The sequence below is a fragment of the Larimichthys crocea genome, chromosome XVI, assembly GCF_000972845.2.
Source record: "Larimichthys crocea isolate SSNF chromosome XVI, L_crocea_2.0, whole genome shotgun sequence".
NCBI classification, from domain to species: domain Eukaryota; kingdom Metazoa; phylum Chordata; class Actinopteri; family Sciaenidae; genus Larimichthys; species Larimichthys crocea.
Window position 1 is genome coordinate 3,649,943 of NC_040026.1, and position 23,890 is coordinate 3,673,832.

General features: G+C 37.9%; 1 protein-coding gene and 1 long non-coding RNA gene across 2 annotated transcripts; both read left to right on the plus strand.

Moving 5' to 3' along the window:
* Positions 1–6,409: 6,409 nt before the first annotated feature.
* LOC113747868 (carcinoembryonic antigen-related cell adhesion molecule 5-like) lies at positions 6,410–21,754 on the plus strand. The gene is made up of 8 exons (XM_027289431.1): positions 6,410–6,524; positions 7,040–7,119; positions 12,895–12,926; positions 13,483–13,508; positions 20,015–20,215; positions 20,466–20,744; positions 21,076–21,339; positions 21,717–21,754. The coding sequence occupies exons 1-8, from the start codon at positions 6,410–6,412 to the stop codon at positions 21,752–21,754; spliced, it is 1,035 nt and encodes a 344-aa protein (XP_027145232.1).
* A 258-nt stretch (positions 21,755–22,012) lies between these two features.
* LOC104922261 (uncharacterized) lies at positions 22,013–23,227 on the plus strand. Its single transcript, XR_002042467.2, has 4 exons — positions 22,013–22,115; positions 22,523–22,569; positions 22,667–22,737; positions 23,111–23,227. It is a non-coding gene; the product is annotated as an uncharacterized LOC104922261 (long non-coding RNA).
* Positions 23,228–23,890: the final 663 nt, after the last annotated feature.

The following is a 23,890-nucleotide window of genomic DNA, read 5'->3' on the forward strand; positions in this document are numbered from 1 at the left end:
TTGTTTTCTGTTGATTGGAGAGCATAAAAGGAAAAAGAAAACAAGAAAGAAAATAAAAAAAAATGGACACACACAACCACAAACAGATGAGCCAGTTCAGGACGATTTAGAATTCCTTTCAAAGCCTATGTTAGTTTTCATATTATCTTAACAAAACCCCCCCCAATGGGATTCTGAATGTCTATTGAAAAGTAACAAAACAATGCTAAAGTGAAGGTGAAAATCTGTGGCCGCTTTTAAAATAATGTGTTATGCACTGATATTAGTAATACAATTGCTACTCTATAATGGATGATACGACATGCCAGAAATCGTGACACGAGTTTAAAGAATGCGGTACATAAAGGGAATGCGGACGGATTCGCACCCGTGTTGACAGACATGTAGTTGTTCTTCGGCGAATGCGAGCAATAGGAAGTATGGGTTGTTTTTCTTCTTTTTGTGTAAATTCAGAAATAAGTTTAGCGTATTTTTAAAAGTCAAACTTGGTATGTGTGATATCATTTGTTTCAACGACAGACGGTCGAAGGTCACGGTGACTGTAGCTTTGAAAGTAATGACGCACAAGCGCGTAGATGGGAAGGTTGGGAAATCACCTGTGTGTGGCAGTTTGGATTGCCCTATATACACAAATACAACCGTGAGAATGGACAGGACCAAAAACCCAAACTAATCCCATGTCAATATTGCAAGAGACTGCAAAGTATAGCGACAACACGAGCACCATGCAGCAGCATTTAACCGGCAACCACACGGTGAGGAACCAATATACGTACGCACCGTGCGAGACCGAGAAACGGGCAGATGACACGAAAAGATGATGTTGGCGTAAAGAAAGCACTACAGATAAGTTTTTAAGAGAGCAATGTTATTTCATGTATTTTGTTAAGATGACCATAGAAAGTTTGCAAAAACTTTTTGTTATAAGAGAACACAAGACTGTTTAGAGTTTTCTATAAGAAAGCACCTAAGATTGTGTTGGTTTCCTACAAATCAAAAAGCGATCATTGTTAAATATTACGAGAATTCGTCAGCTTTAGCTGCGGATTTGTATTAAACAGAAATCCGTTACTAGATCCCTAGTGCTGCTACTCAGCATGTAATTATGGAAAAAACAAAACAAAAACACAAACAATCTATGACAGGTCTGTTGAACATACAACATAGACTGGTTCATGTTTTAGTGAATAAATGGCTTTTGTCTGGTTAAAATCATTGGTAATAAGAACTCACCTGAGATGACTCCCAGGATGAATAAGCGTATCACAGATATTTCCATTCTGTTGCATCTCATCAGTATGCAAGAGAAAAGAGGATCACACTTCTTCTCTTTCCCTTTGCTAATTTCAAACATAAATAATGCTCATTGCAATAGGTCCTGTATGAAGGTCATATAAGGAAGGAATGATGTAATGAATTACAATCGCATCTAATCTCCAAGTAGATCAGTTAAATAAAAGGCAAGGCCATTGAAGCTCGAACAATGTCCACCAAGAGCAACTTTTAATAATAGATAATAATTATTTTAAATAGGCTTCTTCTTGAGGAGGAGTACTAACAGAACGGGGGTTTTTGGGTAGATAGCCAAACGAATTTTACGCAAGAAAAGTAGAAAAAGAGGTCAGTCAAATAAGTAACTTGAGCACGAGTAAAAAAAAAAGTTTACTTGGTGAAAAAAATTACTCAAGTACTGAGTAACTGTTTGGCAAAAAATTTCAACCGTCTCATTTATTTTGATACACAAGCATTCAATTCCATACAGACAAAAAATACTAAAATCATACTTTAGGCAAATTAGTCAATCAATAAATAAATAATTAATTACAACAATAGCTTTAAATGAAAATAATCCCCAGGTAAATCAAGTATTTAAAATAATAAAATAAGTTTAAATGAATTAAGCCCAAATACACACAATTTCTTTTGTACATTTTCACCAGGCTAGAACTAGAAACCATAAACTGTGTTTGTGTGTGGTGTGTGTGTGTGTGGTGTGTGTGTGTGTTGTGTTGTGTGCTGTGACACAAACACTGGCAGTTGATGAACAAACAAGTTAACACCAAAGAATCATTCCAGTGATGCCCTATTAAGTTTCAACAGTAGTTGGCGGCAAGGTTTTGGCAGTGAAGCTGTGATCGTTTAGGCAATGAACAGGAGTCTGCATTACTTGAAAAGTCTCTCACAGGCTGCAGATGCAAGCGAAGACCTGTGTTGACTTTGAGTGGGGGTGGGGGTGACCACACAAGGGGGGGGGGGGGGCTTCTTTTTTGCTTGTTGGAGTGAAGTTGTGGAGTAGATCCATACCGCGGGGACAGACGTGATCAAGGGTATCTCCTCAGCTCTTGGTGTTTTCTCCAACCCGTGGATGCCCAAAGAAGTCGTCTCTCAGAGGGGCTGCTGTTTGTGTGATGACTTCATCCAATGTCGGCATGTCAAGTGATTTGCTGATGTGTCGAGGCCTGCAAGATAAATCATTTTTCAAAATAATTAGGTTGCACATTCATTGTTACCTTCTACTATATAGAGGGCTGGTTCAGCTGCTGAGTGTTTAACATAAAAAGCTACTGAGCTTCTAACTATGTTGCAACCCTTGTGGTTGTCACTTGACACACTCTGAATGCCTATCTGAAACAGTAACATTATACAGATTATATAGGTCAATGTCTACTGGTTCAATCTTTGAATTGATAACAATATATCTACCAGCCATTTAAGATTCTCCTGTGTGTCAGGAATGTTCTGATTACTTGGTAGGAGTATTGGTGCTGCAAATCAGCTCAGGCTCTTTCATGAATATCCCAAACGTTTCTGGATTCCCTTCTTCCGGGCATGACATGGAACATGAACAAGAGGTGTGAAAGTTTTGAAGAGTGATCAACCTCTTCAGTTGTCCCGCAACTGGTAAGTGTTCAGCAGGAGCCCATATGCACAGAGATTCCCCTTAGAGGATCTTAAGGGCCATGGCAACAGGCTTCATCACAGCAGCATACTCCATACCCCATTTCAGCTGCATTGAACCTATAAAAGATGCAACGATAAAAAAATGACTTTTAGCTATTTCTGGTACAATGTCTTTATCATGCATTGTACATGTACACAAATAAATACAAATAAAATAAATTAGTTAAATTATTTCATTCAAGTCATCCACAATTGTCACACCACCATGCAAAGAAAACTTAGTTACTTGAGACAAGTGGATTCACTCATTAATCAGCAAGGCTTATTTATTTATTATTCTTTAAAAAACAAAATATACATTTGTCAAACTTACATCTTATCTTTAATGCTGTACAGACATTGCGAATTGCTTGTTCTCCTTGCTCTCGGTGAATGCACACAATCCACTGTCCCAGTTTTATGAGCCATGGTTGACCTGCTGGTTTTATTCCAAAGAGCATGACATTTGTGCAAAAGCAGACCGAGACAGCCGCAGTAGGTTTCGTTTGCAGCTCCTCCTGCAGCAGTGGCATCACAGTGGATAGAAGATTGAAGAGCATGCACACTTTTGGTGCCTTGGTGTTGGACTCAAGCCCTGTGTGTACCAGAATAGCAGACACATCTTGATACTCCACATCTGACTCACTCTGATCTTCTGTTTGTACATCAAGGTGGAGTCACTCTCTTCTTGTAGATGGTGGCTTCCTCATCTTTCTCCGGACCATATAATCAAAAGGCCTTGAGGAAGTTTGAGCCCCGTCTGTTGTCGTCCTGGTCACTTTTTCCCTGATTGTGGTATACTCTTAATGAATAATGAATTTCCTCTAATGCAGCAGCAAGGACACCAACGTGTGTGAGCCTTTGACAGGTCTACAAGCCAATGCCGCAGATTTCCTTCCAGTGAGGTGTGTCGTTCCAGTGAAGGGTGACACCTAAGTAGCTATTTGTCTGCAGACCAGCAGTCATTTGTGGTAGCAACATAGTTCCAGGCACTCAGCTTTTAATGATTTGCTCTTTATTCTTGTTACATAAACGTTTTCCTTGTCATTACTGTATGAGGTTGCAAGGTTTTCTATCGAAGTCTTGAAGGATGGGTCTCAACCACAGAAGAAATGGTTGGTTGGCCTTCACATACAAAATTTGCACCAGCTTGTTGATACCTGTCCCTGTGGGCAGTGAAGGCTGTGATTTTTGCATTTTTCACGGAGTATCACTGGAAGAGGAGGATTTGCGCTTTCTGTGTGGGACTCTAGTAAAGTCTGTATACTTGGACAGTTTGTTGGGGTGAACCTTCTGTGGATTAAAAAAATCTGTGAGGCTACAAGGGATCAAGACATCATTAAAAGAGACTTAGGAAATGTTTAAACATATGTAACCTAAAAAACCAACATTCGCCTATCCACGGTAAAAAAAAAGAAACCTCACCCTTACATGTTTCCTCAAGTTAGATGTGTTTTTGCTGCTGAAATGTCCGTTGTTTTGGTAGACTCAGGGACACACCGCCTCATGTAGCTGCTTTTCGCACTTTTTGTAACCTAAGCAATCATCAATATGATGCCAGGCTGTTTCATCCCTGTTCCCCTCCTCGTCTCTTCTATTGCATCGGCCCGTGATTCAGACATTTTCATTCTCCTTTTCTCTGTTCTCTCTTATTGTTTGCTCCTACGACTGCAGTTAACCGGTCCCGCCACTGATTGAATATGACACGTGATCAGACTGCACGACTACGTTTGATTGCGCGAAACACCATCACGTTGTAGATGCCTTTGCGGCGGAAGTCTCTCTGTCAAAATAAAAACATAAAAATGCGGCGTCCGCGGGAATAAAAAAAAATGCGCGTGAACGTTGTAGAACCCAAGAGGTATAAAGAAAAGTCAATGAGCCATGTAGCCTAAGGTAGCGAGTAAGTAGGAGCTACCGTTTCTTTTACAATCTACCAAGTAAAAGTAAAACGTATAGTGATTGAAAAACTACCCTAGAGTGCCATTTTTTCAAACCTTTTACTCAAGTAAATGTACGACGAAGTAAATGTAACCTGTTACTATCCACCTCTGGCAACAAACTATCACTTTATGACATGAGTAAAATCTTTATTTTACTGTAAAGTGACAAACTTTTATGTCCCAGTTTCCCAATGCTTGGATAAAGTCATACCACCGTGCTGTTGCCTTACAGTACTTATTTTTATTGTTATCAGGTATTCATTTTAGTTATTAGTTGTTCAGTACAGTATGTGATGCTGGTCCAAATGATCTTGGATTGATCCAGCAAGTTCTGTGCGACATAAGGGACATGGACGGTTGTCAGCTGATTTAGATCAGCTGTGCATGCTTCACTTGTCTCATTGTGTTTTGTTACCTGATTTCTCCTGCATCATTGTTGTTGACTTTGCACCTTAAAACCCCCCCCCCCCAACAATGCTTCATCTGCATTTTCCTTGCCTTATTGTTTATTTGTATAACCTTAGTTTGTTTTAATGTAAATCGGTTACATTCCCTGGACAGTTGTCCACAACTCGGCTTACCATGATGTCATATGACACCCAATTTTGTTTCAAAATCGCATATTGTAGGCTTACTTATGTTAAGTTTCAGTCTGTGGCATAATAATACTCACAGTTTATAGCATCTTCCGCGTCCATCATTATGCAACAACAAAAACACTTACACCCACAGAGTGGCGCGACGTCTAGTTGTACGCTTAGGAGCTGACTGCAGAGGGCTTTATTGTATGATGTGGACACTTGTTCAGCAGCACGTAAGAAACTAACTGCATTTCATTAACTGGTCATATACATCAGAGCACATTATACGACAGAGCTCTCTCATATCGTCATTATTCTAAGTAAACAAAATTGATGGTGACTTTCCCTCATATGCTATTCGCACAAAGAAGGATTCAATGGAGGATAGGTTTACCTTACTTTGTATTTCCTTTGTGCTTCGTTTGAGGTAACGAAATATTTAACCTTGTAGCAACCGAAAATGTAATAAAGTACAATAATGTAATACCAACTGACACTACTTACAATGTGGTTCATTTTAAATTTTGTAATAAGCATTTATTACATTTAAAATAGCCAAAATGATTACGTTATCAGCAGTGTATGCATATTGGGACGTTATTTACATTGTACAAACCTCTTTAGTGTATTGTTGCTCACTTTTGCATTTCACTCTTCAGATTTATTTGGGTGATTAAATGGAATTCTTTATATCGTCCCAATACCTGCAAGTCAATTCTTCAAAGAAAGGGACAAGCTCATGATGTTGAACTACTGACGAAAGTTTAACCACAAACCACATGCTGTCTGCGCCAAGAGATTATATGATCAAACAAGCTGCTTCCATGCCTCTTGTCAATTTTGACCACTTCACTTTATCGTTTGTTTTTAAATAGACATTATATCTTGTATTATGGAAACATGCCTTGAATGAGTCATAAGTTCTAATCAAATCATCTGTGGCATATGGGCCTCCTGCTGCCAACACTTTACCAGTTGCGGGACCAGCTGAACGAGTTGGAGTCATCTTGCAAAACGTCAACACCTCTTGTTCATGCCCTGCAGCAAGGGATCCCGAAACGTTTTTGCGATATCATGAAAAGAGGCCGAGCTGATTGCCAGCCACCCATACTCCTACCCTAAGATTCGAAACATCCTGGGACCACAGAGGAGAACATCTTAAATGCTGGTAGATTATACTTGTTTATCAATTCAAGATGAACCAGTAGACATTGACCTATATAAATCTGTATAATGTTACTGTCATATAGGATTATAGTGTGTCAGTGACAAACCACAGGGTTGCAACATAGTTAGAAGCTCAGGTAGCTTTTTATGTTAAACATCAGCAGCTTGACAGCCTATATAGTAGAAGGGTAAGAATAATGTGCAGACCTAATTATTTTGAACAATGATTTACTTGTCACAGGCCTCGACTACACTTCCGAAATTCACCCTTGACCCGACTTGGATGAAGTCAATCAGCACAAACAGCAAGCCCCTCTGATGAAGACGACTTCTTTGCATCCACGGAGTTGGGAAACACAAGAGCTGGAGAGATAACCTTTCACGTTGTCCCCCCGTTCCCCCCTGCAGGTATGGATCTTACTCCACACCTTTCCTCACAGCAAGAAGCGTCACTCAAAGTCAAACAGGTCTTCCTGCCTCTGCAGCCTGTGAGAGATTTTCAGTAATGCATGACTCCTGTTCATTGCTAAACGATCACCGCTTCACTGCAAGAACCTTGGAGCCAACTACTGTTGAACACTTATAGGGACCATCACTGAATGATTCTTGGTGAAATTGTTTGTCATCAAATTCTGCATGTTTTGGCACACACACACACACACACACACACACACACACACACCACCACACACACACACACACCACAACAGTTTATGTGTTCTCGTTCTAGCTGGTGAAAATTTACAAAAGCAATTTTGTGTTATTTGTGCTTAATTCATTTTTTTAAATTATTTTATTTTTTAAACGGAAATTTACCTGGATTATTTTCATTTAAGCTATTTTGCTAACCTTACATTTATTATTTTATTGATTGGACTTAATTGCCTTAAATTGATTCTTATGTTTTTTTTTTCTATTTTGTCTGTATGATTGAATGCTTGTGTTATCACATAAATGAGACGTTATTCAACAGTTACTCAGTATTGGAGTAGTTTTTTCAACCAAGTACTTTTTTTTTTATCTTGCTCAAGTAATTATTTGGATGGACTACTTTTACTTTACTTGAGAAAATTTTTGGCTACTCTACCCACCTCTGGTTATTACTCCTCCTCAAGAAGAAGCCTATTTAAATATTTTCATTATCTATTTAAACGTTGCCTGTGTGGACATTGTTAATGATAACAAGGTGAGACCTGGCCTTTTATTAAAACTGATCTATTGGAGATATGAGATTGTAAAATTCCTATTATCCATTTATTCCTTATATGGACCTTCAACCGGCCTATTGAAATGGAAGCATTTATTATGTTGAAATTAGCAAAGGGGAAAGAGAAGAAGTGTGATCCTCTTTTCTCTGTCATACTGATGATACTGCAAACGAAATGAAATATCTGTGATCGCTTCATCATCCTGCGGAGTCATCTCAGGTGAGTCTTACCACTGATCCCACCAGACAAAAGCCTTTAATTTCCACTAAAATGAACCATCTACTGTTGATGTTCAAACAGTGTCAGTTGTTTTGTTTTGCTTTTGTTTTTTTCCATTAAAAGATAGTATGAGCAATATGGATGTAACGATTTTTTTAATCAAAATGAGCTACAGAGAAATTCTGTAAATAACTTGATCTTTTTATTTGTAGGAAAAAACAATCTTAGGTGCTTTCTTTATCGAAACTCTCAAACCCGTTTGTGTTCTCTTTACTAAAAAAAGTGCAACTTTAATGGTCATCTTAAACAATAAAAATACATGAAAAACATCTCTTTTCTTTATAAACAATTGTGTGATGTGCAGTTTCGCTCACGAGGTGGCGTAACGTTACATTGGTTCTCAGCTGTGGTTGCGGTTAATCTGCTTGCTTGCATGGCTCGTGTTGGTCGCTATATGTTGCAGTCTCTTGCAATATTTTACATGATATTTTGGGTTTTGTCTGTCCATTTCTCACGGTTGTATTTGTGTATATAGGGAATCCAAAATGCCACCACACAGGTGATTTCAAACCGCTCGGTGCGTCCTTTATTTCAAAGCTAAGGTCACGTGACCTGACGTCTGTCGTTGAACAAATGAATCACCATACCAGTGCCTTTTTTAAAAATAATCGTAACTTATTTTCTAATTTAAAAAAAGAAAGAAAAAAACCAACATATCCTACTTCTCTCGCATTCGCGAAGGGAAATCAAAAATTTCTTCAACCGGTGCGAATCGTCACGCATTTGTACCGATTTTAATCGTGTCACGATGCATCGTACATCCTAATGAGCAATTTGATTACTAATATTCAGTGCATAGACCACATTAGTTCAGGCCACAGATTTTCCCTTCACTTTAGATTGTTTGTTACTTTTCAAATAGACATCATACCATTGTGTTAAGGATAATATGAAAACTCCATCTGGCTTTGGAAAGAGATTCATAAATCTATCTGAACTGTCCTCTGTTTGTGTCTTTTTTTTCTTTTGGATTCAATTATTTTGTCCCACTGCTTTATTTTCTAATGTAAGAATTCTATCAGGTCCTCATCAGCCCTGTAAAACTGTCTCCTCCAGGTTTAAACAAAGTGGTGGTGTGTTGCCAGCTGGTCCTCTGAATGCACTTGGGAGGCACGGTGAGGTTCACCACAACACTGATCCAAACAGAAAATCTAACCCTCAGCTGGAATGTTAATGATACACTGTATAAATCTTTTCAACAAGTGGTGGAAAACTTCCCTGCACCAGAGATTAACGACAGGATACCCCTCTTCACTCTTCCATGATCTCTAGAGCTCAGGAATCTGGCTCTCATTGACAGCGGAGTATATCGATTTTTCCATTGAACACAGGAACACCAAAATGACTGGAAGGCATCAGACTGGAGGTTCTCGGTGAGTAACTATTTCACATGTTTCATCTCTTTCAGCCGCTGAATACAGATTATGCATAGCAATTGAGCAAGAAATAAATAATGGTGTTTCTGTGTTCGTGGTTATATTTTTATAAAACAAACAACATAATATAATAACTGCGACAATGTTTCAGGTGTTTGAAATTGTACTTTTCTCATTATTATATAGCATCACAACTGGAAAACCATGAAGGCCAGTAACTCCCACACTGGAGTATCATGAAAAAGATCTCCAATTACCAATGAATCAGATATATTTTAAACTTCTAAATGTTCAGGTGAAACTATTTATTCATACTGTTATTACCACCCACATAACCTCTCTAATGGTGGAGTTCCGCAGAAATTCTGTTACACGATAGGTGACAGTAAAAACGAAAACACTTTCTTTGTTTAACACACAGTCAGGTGCCTATAAGATACACTGAAACATGTTTTGTTTACTTTCATTACTCCAGTTCATATTGGTCATAATGAAACTCTCTTCTTTGTTGCTTATCCAATGTAAGTGATGAGGACAAAATTCCACAGTCCTCAGTTAGACCAAATCAAATGGTTTACTTTATAACGTTACAGTCCTTTTGTGTTACTGTGACTTTCATGAGGAAAACTTGTCCCGGAAAACCGGGAACCACAAAAAAGGTCATTTTGTTACAAATGACGTGAGTAACCTTCGTGATCCTCAGATGCTGTGCCTCCCAATTTAGCTTCTGCTGAACCTTTAGAAATCTCTCTCTTTTTTTTAAATAGGATGCGGGATTTTGTCCACCGTTACTTCTATTAGAAGTTTTTTTTGTTAGGAATCACAACATCCACACATTCTACGGGTGTATACCAACACCCATACTGTACTGTAATACCTGGATCATCCCAGAGGAAAATGCACACCGTCGTTAAAAAATGTGACCAAAGAGATTGAGTCAAAGGGGGGGGGGGAAAAAAAAACCACCATCAGTACAACTTACCGAACCATGAAACACTACAGAACATGAATCAGACAAACTGCAATGACTAATGACGAAGGACCTGCGAGTCAGCAGTGTGTTTATGGTTCTGCCTCCCTGCTACTGTCTTTTTGGATTTATTGCTATGAGATTTGTTAGGTCGATATAGTCAAGCTAAATACAATTTATTCAAATAAGTCAAATCTCACCATCAAGTCTCCAGCCTCATCTGGATGTCTGATTTCTCAAGTCTGAATTCAATATCTGAGAGCAAGAATTTTGGAGGAAGCTCTATGTATCTTACATTATCATTATCATTCTATACTGGCCTAAATCTTCTTTATTTCTTTATAGTCTCAGAGGTCATAACAAACCTTCAATGTTGGGTCAATATTCCTTTTATAGTCGTGACAAAATACAAAACATTTTGTTTTCACCCATAGAGAGTCTTCAATGTGTCAATAACTGTCAGTAACACAGACTTTGTGTAGTTTAACAGCTCTGTTCTCTCTTTTTTTTTCTTTTTCTCTTCAACCAACAGTGCCGTATCAAATGTTGTTGTAACTCCCACACCCCAGACTCTGGCGGAGTTCAAAGACTCTGTCCGTCTGTCCTGCTCTCCTCTGGATCCTCTGCTCTTTCTCTGGTGAACAGCAGCTCTGAGGTTACAGCCATGACAGAGTTCAGCTCACTGATGCAACTCCACTCTCACTATAGTCAGTGTGACCCGCTATGACCAGGGACCATTCCTGTTCATGTGTCCAACCCTGTAAGCTCTGCCACCCATGGGTCAATACTCTCTCCATCAGCTGTGAGTTACTAACCTACCTGCTCAGTACTTTATCTGACACAACATTCCGAGAGGAGTTTAATTATTTGTACCGCTTAGTCACGGAATTGGTCTTGCTTTGTTTTCTGTCTGTTTGCTTCTACAGTCAAGTTTTTAATGTAGAAAGTGTTTATCACACTCTTTTTATTACATTACCTCATAACGAGGTTTATTTTTTTCTGCTGACACATTACTATGTACCATTCATACTAATCCGTTATAAGCCCTATAATGCGTCAGGCTACCTGCCATGTGTCTTTTTATTTGTCATGGTAACATTTCCTTTTTTACTGTTGTTTTTCTACTTGACATTCAGATGGTCCAGAAAAATGTTAAAACTCATAATATTTCCACCACAAGAACACCATGATGAAGGATCAAAACATTGGCCCTGTCCTGCTCAGCTGGACTCCAGACCTGCTGCCTCTGTTTTACTGGTTTCTGGAATGGAGCCAAGCTGTCTGATTACTGGACCAGAGCTACACTGCTGAACATTCAGATTGAATCAGAGTGGAACTACAGCTGTCAGGCCTTTAATTGAAAAAACTCTGAAGATATGACACCTCTCGTCTTCAGTTGGTCTGTACTGGGTAAGTTGAATAAAAAGGATTTGTACACGATCTATGGTTGAAAAAAGGATGGGATTTAGGACATTGTACCTGTGATAGTATCAGATAAAACTTTCTTAAATATGAAACAGTTTTTACTAAAATTGGTGGAACAAAAAGTAACAAATACTACATACTCAAGGATATGTCTATCACATTTTGCTCTTATAGAGCCAACTGAGAGGTGTCAGCGGTGAAAAGTTTCTTGTATGACCATCACTCTCTGTAGCACAACAGAGTGGTGGAAAAGCCTAAGGATTACCAATGGCCAAAATTGCTCACTATCAATTATTAATGCAATCATGATATAATACCTATATTTGTTGTAATTATTCTTATTTTATAGTGCAGCAGTCAAGTCTTAGTCCACATTCTCCTGACTTCCCGTGTTTTAACAAGCCCTTATTTCCCATCATATTAACATTTAAACAGAATTTAGTCTCTATTTTGATTTCTCTACTGGACAATGTTCTTTTTCTTTGGCTTAAAAGGCTGGAAAGTATAAACCACTGGTTTTCCACCCCACAAGACCTGTTGGCAAATGTGTGGTAATGTTAGTAAACAGAACTTGGAGGAGTTCAAAAAAGACTCTGTCCCGTTCTGTCCTGCTCCTCCTTGGATCCTCTCTCTCTTTCCTCTGTTTAAAAACAGCAGCTCTGAGGTTACAGCCAGTGACAGAGTTCAGCTCAATGATGGAAAATCCCCCCCCCCCCCCCACCCCCCCCTCCCACTCTCACTATTGTCCGTGTGACCGCTATGACCAGGGACCATTCAGGTGTCTTGTGTCAACCCTGTCAGTAATGGGCAACCAAGTGGCCAGTTAACCTCTCAATCAACTGTGAGTTTCTACCCTACATGTGCCTTCTTCTTATCTTATACAATATGCTGCAGCCTCTAAAGTTGCATTTTTCAGTTTCCCAGTATAGAAGCTATGTTACATGTCATGTAGAATTTGTCACGTCATGTAAAATCTGTATTTTTTATCATCTGATAATTTTTAAGGGGATCAGTCTTCCTAAAGATTTGTTATTACTGTGTACAAATCATTTCACTGATAACGTGGCAGATTTTAATAGAAGTACTAGTTTGCATGAAAAACATTAAAATTACTAAGCATTAAAGAGTAAAAATTTACTTAAATAAATGTATTTAAAGTAAAAAAAAAAAAAAAAAAAAAAAATTTTATATTGTGGGACCTCACTCATTGATGTTTTTACATAGTGCCATACATTACCCACAATGGCAACTCAACCATTCAAAATGTATTATACTGGTTCTCTCTCTAGCCTGAAATCAGCGAGAGGATCAGGACACAGAGATCTGCGACCTCACATCTTCGAACAACCACGTCCGCTGATGTCTTGATTTTCCAAACTTGTACTCCTCAGCCCTAACCAACACTGACCAAAGGACTCACTTGAGGTGCAGCACTAGCAGTATATAGCAGTCATTTTCCCAAGACGTGTACATTCACAATGTATTTCTTATTTAAGCCATCCAAGAAAAAAACATCAATCTGTTCAGCTGGCTGCATCGCTGGAATAGTAATCGCATGTTTGGTCGTTCTGTTGGAGCGGCTGCCTGGTGGAGGGTACTACATTTATCGAAAAACGTAAGTGGAAAATACTTTTAATGTTTAACTAGGGACAACAAAGCATTTTTAATAATATCACCAATAACAATTTGGATTGTGACAGCTGAGGTAATGTTGAACGCAAAAACAGACTCAGAGACTGATATCCCAAAGGACTGAGAGGATTACCAGCCAAAAATGACCCAAACCCACCCATAGTTACTGTTTGAGGTAGAGTAAATTCTGATTTCCTGACCACATTTGAACAATGTTTATTTTTTAATGTTTAGAAGAAAAAGTAAACAACACAGCCCCGCCTTTTTGACTACTACTCAAGGTGAGTATATCTGATCTTACTTCATCCCACATTTACACACACACACACACACATTATATATATATATATATATATATATATCTATATATATATATATATATATATATTATATAATATATATATATATATATATTATATATATAATATCACAGTAGAGTACATTATGTATATAATGAATCATCAAATTGTACCATTTTTCCCTGAGCAAGCGATCATGTATTATGAGAACTGATACACTCAAAGACATTTCCCTTTTAAGGTTAAGTTTGAAGTCATTCTGGATTAGAGGAAAAGTTAAACTGTATTGTATTTGAAGGAAGACAACAAACAAGGTCTCTCGCATCCTGAGATGAAGGAGAAACTACAACTGCACAAAAATTTCAAGTCGCCCTTCAGCTCGCCACAAGTGTGATGGGTTATAGTTCTGAGCTACGTAGAAACATGGTGGTACAATGATTGGTGGACGAAAGAATACTGTGACATCTGTAGAGATAAAAGACTCATGTTCAAGATACAAAAACATATATTATTCATCTAGGTGGAGTATATACTCTAATAGAAACATGTTGTGAAAACTATTGGAATAAGAGACACCTAAATCTGAAACACATTGAATGCAAAAATAACATTTTTATATCTGTGGGTGATGTGTTTGTATTTAATTCTGTATGATTACTGACGCCAATACATTTCTGCTTTTGTTTGAATATGTTTGTTGTACTATTTCTACAGTGTATATCTAATGCCTTGCTTTTCTTCTCCTGTTCTGCTTTTGTTCCGAAACTCACACACTTATACAAACAAAGGAAATAGAGTCAGCCTAGTCACTGTGTCCTTCATCGGTGGAACAACTTTGTCTCTGTATAAGAAATAAGCTTTTATTGTCTGATCATGCCTCTCTGTACTTCTTTAGTTTGTATTTATTTATCTAGATTTTAAAATTTACTTTTAACATTTCTTCATTCCTTGCATTAGTCTGTGAATTTCATGCATACTTTAAAAATTTTTTTTTTTTCTTTCGTGTTATTTGCTCTGTGAGCACTTGGGGCTGCATGTTGCATAAAAACTTACAAATGAAAATAAATAAGTTGTGTTTGAATTATGATAAGATAATAATAAAAAGACACAAGATTCCATCATACAATACTGATACACAAAATGTAAAATGTTTTATCTGGAATCTAACAGACGTGAACATTGTAAGATTATGGTAAAACGGTGCGTGACTTTGGAATGAGGTATGAGCGCATGCATGTTATGTAATAAAGATGTATTATCCGCCTCTTATTGTTTACTTGAATTTGATACGCTTGACCTTTTGCTCACCACAATCAATTAAGTCAATCATTTCATTTGAAAACAGTAAACAGGTCAGAGGGTCGGAGACAGCAGCTCATCCTGTGATAAAGTAGAAGCCGCTGGCGCTCTAATTAATGGCCCAGTTATGAATGCAGAGGTTGTTTATTTACGGTGCTGACTTCCAAACTGTCTGCATCCTGAGATAAACCCACTGAGTCTGCAGTCAGATCCTAAAGCTGCAAATGTAGCCCGCTTATGGTGTAAACTGTGTTTGTATACAGTCGTGAGAAGTACATGGATACTGTGGTATCAATAATCCCACAGACCAATGTGATCTATGTTCGTAACAGGATATATTTAGATGAGGTACCTGTAACAACATTTCAGCTTCAAGGCACATTGAAAAGCTTTCTTCAAACTTAAATTGTAAAGTCTGTGAGTGTGGTGTTAGAAACCGGGTTGTATAGTCTGACGATACTGGTGGGCAATTGCCCACATGTCAGCCATGGCCACGGAGTTTGGTCAGATCCAAGAGCATGGGAGAGCATTCCACTGTACTGATTGACAGTGACATTCATAGAGCCTGCAAAAACATATAGCAATGTAAACTACTGCCATGTCGCACACAGTACACTGACTTATCACAGCAGTACAGAACTGTGGAACTCATCTGAATCATTATTTGCATCATTTTTTGCAATTTATATTTGGTAAAATTCCCCATTGCACAGTACTTCCTTATACGACCTTCATAAAGACCTATTGAAACAAGCATTATATATGTGAAATAACCACCAGGGAAAGTGAAGAAGTGTGATCCGCTTTCTCAATGACATACTTGATGACACTACAGATACAATGGAAATACTGTGATACACTTCATCATCCTGGGAGTCCCCCATCTCAGGTGAGCTCTTACAACTTGTGACACAGCCAAAAAGTCAACTATCCACTTTTTTCTCCAAATTGTAACATCTACTATTTGATGGTCTACAGTGTCAGATTGTTTCACTCAAATTAGTAGTTTTTTTCATAAAAGATAGTATGAGCAACTGATTACTAATATGCAGTACATAGACAACATTAGTCAGGCCACAGATTTTGTAAGCATTGTACCAATGTACAAATAACAGATTAAGGTAGATATTCATTTGTAATTGTTGGTTTCTTCAAAGGAGTTATATGGACAAAAATCTTGTTGAAAATGGCTTCCTATTATTACCACGTAACACTTGACTTTAGCATTGTTGTGTTTACTTTTTAAATAGACATTCTAGAACATTGTTTTAAGGATAATATGAAAACACATAGGCTTGAATGAGAGCATGAAATCGAATCTTATCAATCATCTCTCAAACAGTCCTGCTCATCTGTTTGTGTTTTTTTTATTTAGATTGTGATAAAGATTTTGTCCCAGCTCTTTTGTATGTAAGCATCTTATGGAGATCTAATCAACCTGTAACTGGCTCCTCCAGGTTTAACCAAAGGGGCTGGTGTGTTGCAGCTGGTCCTCTGATGCAGCTGTGGGAGGCACGGTGATGTTTCAACACAAACAGACTCCACAAAAATCTAACAATCAGATGGGAATATTGATGAGAGACCTATAATCACTCCACAAATGGTGGGAAACTCACTACACCAGAGTATGAAGGCAGGATAACACCTCTTCACCTTACTGATCTCTAGAGCTCAGGAATCTAGGCTCTAATGACAGTGAGGAATACAGAGTTTCCATTCAACCACCACCTGGAAAGCATCAGAAATGACAGGAAGCATCAGACTGGAGGTTCTGTGTGAGTAAATATTTCCATGTTTAATCTCTTTCAGTGCTTGAATACAGATTAGGCTAGCAATTGAGCAAAGAATAAATAATGGTGTTTCTATGTTAGTGATTATATTATTATAAAAAACATATAAATAATAATACACGAGACAAATTTCAGGTGTGCCAAAATGTTACTTTTCTCTTTATTTGAGTTTTTTAGGCATCACACTGGCAAAACCACTGAAGTATCAGTAGCCCCCACACTGGAGTATCATGAAAAAACCAATGAATCAAGAGTATATTTTAAAATTCCTAAATGTCAGTGTCAACTATTCATACTGTTATTACCAACATAACCTCCTCTAATGGTAGGCAAAACATTTACAACGCCAAGCATTACTTACTATGTGACACTTGAGGACAATCATGAAACTAGTCCACGTGAGCAGTAATCCAGCATTATTTTGTAACAACTCATAAAAATGTTCATATCCTATCCAGCACCACTTACACGTTACTTGTCGACTTCGGGGGGGGGATGTGGCCTCCCAAGAGTTCATGAGTAACTTCCACCGTTCAATTAGCAAAGCTACTGTCCCCTGTGTCGGCGGGGGGGTTTTGTTTTGGTTGACCTGTAACCACACCCAACAGTGGTCCTGGGTACACCTGTGCAATCATGACCAGCTGGGGTCGGCAGAAAGTATGTTAAGATGATTGGTTCACAGTTTCTTTCTTAACACAACAGCCAGGTGCCCACAAGAACACTGAACAGGTTTTGGGTTTACGTATTCTTATACACATTCACCTCAAGTCTCAAGCACTCATCCTGATCTGTCTTGATTCTCAAGTCTGACTTCACATATCTCAAGAGTAGAATTTTGGAGAAGCTCTCGTCTCTAATTATCTTTCGCTACTATAGTGGCTACAATTCTTCTTATTTCTTTTTTAGTCTCAGAGGTTCATACCAAACTTCAATGTGGGTCACATATTCCTTTTATTAGTAGTACACAATCCAACATTCTTGTTGTTTTCCACCCATGTAGACGTTTCAAGGTGTCAATACTGTCAGTAACACAGACTTTGTGTAGTTTAACAGCTCTGTTCTCTTTTTGTCTTCTTTTTTTATTTATTATCAATCCACACAGAGCCAGTCTCTCTAATGTGGTGGTAAACTGCAAACACCACATGACTTTGGTGGGTTCAACAGCTCTGTCCGTCTGTCCTGCTCCTCCTCTGATGCCTCTACCCTCTTTCCTCTTGGTTGACAGCACTCTGAGGTACAGCCAGGACCGAGTTCAGCTCACTGATGGAAACTGCCATCTCACGATACTCAATGTGACCCCTATGCAGGGACCATTCATGTGTCGCGGTGTCCAACCCTGTCATAATGGCACCAGTGGGCCAGTTAACCTCTTCCATTCAGCTGTGAGTTACTAACGTACATGCTCAGTATTTTATCGGACACAACTCAGAAGAGTTTAGTATTGATTCACAGCTTTAGTCAATAATTATCTGCTTTGTTCTTGTTTGTGTTTGCTTCTACAGTCATTTAATGTAGAAAGGTGTTTAATCCCCCCCCACAGGCCTTTTTTATTATATTACATGTACAGAGGTTTTATTTTTGCTGGTGGGGGGTGGTGTTGGGGGTGCTGACAAATTTAAGTATGTACCATTCATACTAAGCAGTTATAATTGCCTTATAAGAGTCCAGGCTAACTGTCAGTGTCCTTTTTATTTGTCATGTACATTTCCATTTTTTACTGTTGTTTTCTACTGACATTCAGATGGTCCAGAAAATGTTAAACTCATAATATCTCCACCACAAGAACACCATGAGGAAGGATCAAACATCACCCTGTCCTGCTCAGCTGACTCCAGACCTGCTGCTCGTTTTATGGTTTCTGAATGGATACAAGTGCTTCGGATACTGGACCAGAGTCAAACTGATGAACATTCCAGATGAGTCAGAGTGGAAACTAAGCTAGTCAGGCCTTTAATGAAAGACTCTGAGATATGAAAATCTCAGTCTCAGTTGTTGTCTGTACTGGGTAAGTTTGAATAAAAGGATTTGTACAAAGAATATGGTTGAAAAAAGGATGGGATTTAGACATGTACCATGTGATAGTATCAGATAAACTTCCTTAAATATGAAACAGTTGTACTAAACATTTGTGAACAACAAAGTAACAATACATCATACTCAAGAAGATTCATAACTTTTGCTCTTATGAGGCAACTGAGAGGTGTCAGAGTGAAAAGTTTTCTTGTATATAATCACTCTCTGTATCAACAACAGATGGTGGTAAAAGCAAGTATCAACCAATGGAACAAAATGCTCACAATCAATGATAAATACAATCATGAATATAAATACATTATTTGTGTAAAATTATTATTTATTTCTCGTAAACTAGACGGCAAAAATCTTTGCGTTTCAAAATCTCTACATTTTATTTTAAATGATTATAATGAAACTGACATTCCACTCTCATTGTTATATCTAAATTACGCAGGTTATTACTCATCTGTTTTTCAACTGCAGAGCGAGTCTTCCCACCGGTGGTAACTGTCAGTAACACAGACTTGGAGGAGTTCAAAGACTCGTGCCCGTCTGTCCGCTCCTCCTCTGGACCCTCTCTCTCTGTCCCTCTGGTTGAAACAGCAGCTCTTGAGGTTTACAGCCAGTGACAGAGTACGCTCCTTGATGGAAACTCCACTCTCACTATAGTCAGTGTGACCCGCCTATGACAAGGGACTACAGGTCATGCGTTCCACCCGGTAGCTCTGCCACAGTGGGTCACCATCTCCTCTCCATCAGCTGTGAGTTACAACCTACAACTCAGTACTTTATCTGACACAAACATCAGAGAGAGGTTTGTATTACTGTCAAGCTATTCAAGAAATGGTCTTTCTTTGTTTTCTTGTTGTGTTGCTTCTACAGTCAGTTTTAATTGTAGAAAGTGTTTATCACAGGCCTCTTTTATCAATTAAAATCGACAGAGGTTTATTTTTTCTGCTGAGAAATTAGTAATGTACCATTCATACTAATCAGTTATAATGCCTTATAATGAAGTTCGTAGGCTACAGGCCATGTGTATTTTTATTTGTCATGTAACTTTTTTACTGTTGTTTTCTACTTGACATTCAGATGGTCCAGAAAATGTTAAATTCCTAATATTTCCACCACAAGAACACCATGATGAAGGATCAAACATCGTCCTGTCCTGCTCAGCTGACTCCAGACCTGCTGCTCTGTTTTACTGGTTTCTGAATGGAGACAAGCTGTCTGATACTGGACCAGAGCTCACACTGATGAACATTCAGATGAGTCAGAGTGGAAACTACAGCTGTCAGGCATTTAATGAAAACATTTTGAGATATGAAACATCTCAGTCTTCAGTTGTGTCTGTACTGGGTAAGTTTGAATAAAAGGATTTGTACAAAGAAATATGGTTGAAAAATATTAGTTGTGTTTGACACACAATTAGTGCCTTTGTTTGGGTTGAACAGGGTTTAAAATCCAAAGCAATTGAATTGTGCAATATTTTTTTATCCAGTTTATGACTTCTAATAATTTTGTTGTCAATTTCACCCTACAGTGCCAGCCTCCACCCCAGTGGTAACTGTCAGTAACACAGACTTGGTGGAGTTCAACAGCTCTGTCCGTCTGTCCTGCTCCTCCTCTGGATCCTCTCTCTCTTTCCTCTGGTTGAACAGCAGCTCTGAGGTTACAGCCAGTGACAGAGTTCAGCTCACTGATGGAGACTCCACTCTCACTATAGTCAGTGTGACCCGCTATGACCAGGGACCATTCAGGTGTCATGTGTCCAACCCTGTAAGCTCTGTCACCAGTGGGCCAATACTCCTCTCCATCAGCTGTGAGTTACTAACCTACATGCTCAGTATTTTATCTGACACAAACATCAGAGAGAGTTTAGATTATTGTCACAGCTTAGTCAAGAATGATCTTGCTTTGTTTTCTTGTTTGTTTGCTTCTACAGTCAGTTTAATGTAGAAAGTGTTTATCACAGGCCTTTTTTATTCTATTACATCATACAGAGGTTGATTTTTTTCTGCTGACAAATGAGTATATACCTAATCAGTACTTATGACAGTCATACAATGAGTGAAGGTACATGCCATGTGTCTTTTTATTGTTTATGTAACAATATTTATATTTTTTACTGTTGTTTTCTCCCCGACATTCAGATGGTCCAGAAAATGTTAAACTCATAATATCTCCACCACAAGAACACCATGAGGAAGGATCAAACATCGTCCTGTCCTGCTCAGCTGACTCCAGACCTGCTCTGTTTTACTGGTTTCTGAATGGAGACAAGCTGTCTGATACTGGACCACAGCTCACACTGATGAACATTCAGATGAATCAGAATGGAAGCTACAGCTGTCAGGCCTTCAATGAAAAAACTCTAAGATATGAAACATCTCAGTCTTCATTTATGTCTGTACTGGGTAAGTCTGAATATGAGGATTCATACAAAGAAATGATAATTACAAAAAGGGTGGGATTTAAATGTACCTGTGATAGTATCTGATAAAACTTTACACAAAATACTTTCAATACAAAAAAGGTTGTACTAAACATTTGTGGAACAAAAAGAGAATTATTGACATTAATGAGTCTCTAATGTTTTCTGAGTGAAGCACAGCCAGACAAACCGGAGGTAATGGATTGCGGATTTCTGAAATCTGGATTTGTTATGTTCCAGTAGTAAATGTAACCCTGATATGCTAACTTCAAGAAGAGATATAAAGAGCGGAGTGGGGAGGGGAGAGATCTGGTAACCTCAACATCCCACCCTCGATTATTTTCTTTTTCAAACTTGTAGTCATCAACCCTAATTATGAGTCAAATGATATCACTTGAGGCAGTTTATCCATTTTTTAGGTTTCATACAGCAGCAGTAATATATAGCAGTCATAATTAAGCAAAACAAAAATCTATGACAGCATTTTTGCTAAAGGAGCAACGTTGCCTCAACAATGAAAAACAGATGAAGAAATATGTTTTTATAAATGGCCAGCTGTGAAATCACATAAAGGGAGCAAAGACTGTATGCTGAAACAGTTCCTGTTCACAAAATGTTCTTATCCCCTTCATTTATTTAACCCATCTCAGAAAAAACATCAAGCTGCTCGGTTGGCTGCATCGCTGGAATAGTAATCGCATGTTTGGTTGTCTGTGGAGCGGCTGCTGGTGGAGGAGGGTACTACATTTATAGAAAAAAGTAAGTGGAAAATAACTTCAAAGATTAACCAGGAAGACATTTTTTATTAATATGTAATGTGACAGCTCATTTTACTATGTTTAAGACTGATAACCCAAAGAATTGGTTAGGTTATGTCTAACCTTACACTAACTTTACTCTAACATTACATACAAACAGTAAAAATGTATTTTATCGACATGTTCAAAACTCCATTACATAAACCTTGATGAAAATGAAATGATTCATATATGACCCTTTAAAATTAGAAATAAGATAAGAAAATGAAAATATTCTGTATTAGTAGTTTTTTTTTTTAAAGTTTTATAAAATGAGAGCCAACTCAAACAAAACACAGGTTACTGTTTGAATGTTACAATCTGATTTTATGACCATGTTTGAACAATGTTTTATTTTTTAATATTTAGACCAATATCTAACAACAAAGCCCCAACACGTCCTACTGCTAACAAAGGTTAGTATATCTGATCTTACTTCATCCCATACACAACGTATCACAGTATATCACATTTGCACATATGTATAATCAGATATAACATTCTTTTCTCTAGAGAAAGAAGGACATGAATATGAGATCCCTTCAGTCATATATGAGAATACATAGACTCATTGGATTTTAAAGGTAAGTTTTGAACTCATTCTGCTTTAGAGAAAAGGGATACATGTATTTTGAAGGGGGATTCAACAAGAGGTCTCCTTCTCCATCTTAATGTGAAAGAGAAACAGCTGTGACATAGAAAAAATTCAAGCGGCTCCGTCTTGCAAAAAGTTTGTCTGTTCTGGGCTACTGGAGACATGCCAGTTCAACATGGTGGAGGATTCTAAGATAACAAAAAAATAATGATTATTATTTTCCGGTGATTTAATGGAAACATGCATATTATATTCCATTTTTGACATATTGTGAAAAAAGAGACGCCTAAACCTGAAACACTGGATATTTAATTAAAAATAAATTACAGTCTGCATTTAGTCACTGTGTCCTTTATCTCTAGGACACTCTGCCTGTGGATCTGAGAGACTTCATCTCTGTAGATGCCTTAAAAATAAACTCAAGACATATCTTTGTAACCTGGTTCTTATTTAAGGTGCCTCGTCATTTACGGCCAAACTTTTATTTCTCGATCATCCTCTCTTATACTTCTTATCCACTGTGTATATTCACCTGATAACCTTTTAAATTTACTTTTAACATTTGATTAGTTTTCTTGTTGCAGTTTTGATGTCTTGCTGAATTGGTCCTTGATTTCAATGCATATCTTTTATTTATTACAACATTTTACAATGTTATGGCCAAAATTTTAATGTATCATCTGTTTTGCTAGATTCAATTCATTGTTTTATATTTCTGTGAAGCACTTTGGGCTCCACGTTTGCATGAAAGGAACGATTAAAATAAATAAAGTGTGTTGTGTTTGAGTTTATGATGAATAATAATAAAATACTCAAAATACACAAAATGTTAATGTTTTATCTGTAGTCTAACGTCCAGTAAATATCTAATACTAAAGATTATGGTAAAACAGTGGCGACTGTGGACATGACGTTTTAAGTGTATATTATTTCAATAAAGATGTATGTATATCCTCTTATTGTTGACTTGAATTGATGTGTTTGACTTTTGCTCATAATAAATTCAGTCAGCTCATGGCTGATGCATGACAAACACATGACAGCTGCTGACATGCTGAAACAGGTAACAGGGCAGAAGGAGACAATTGAGCAGATCAGCCTGTAATAAGTAAGAGCCTCTTGCAGCTCTAATGATATGGCCC

Bases quoted from the DNA above. Each gene is read 5' to 3' on its own strand.
- LOC113747868 (XM_027289431.1), top strand. From the start codon at position 6,410: ATGGGCCTCCTGCTGCCAACACTTTACCAGTTGCGGGACCAGCTGAAC. The intron at 6,525-7,039 runs GTTTTTGCGATA...TCCCCCCTGCAG, and splicing joins GCAGCAAGGGATCCCGAAAC to GTATGGATCTTACTCCACAC. The intron at 7,120-12,894 runs GTGAGAGATTTT...ATAATTTTTAAG, and splicing joins TCTTCCTGCCTCTGCAGCCT to GGGATCAGTCTTCCTAAAGA.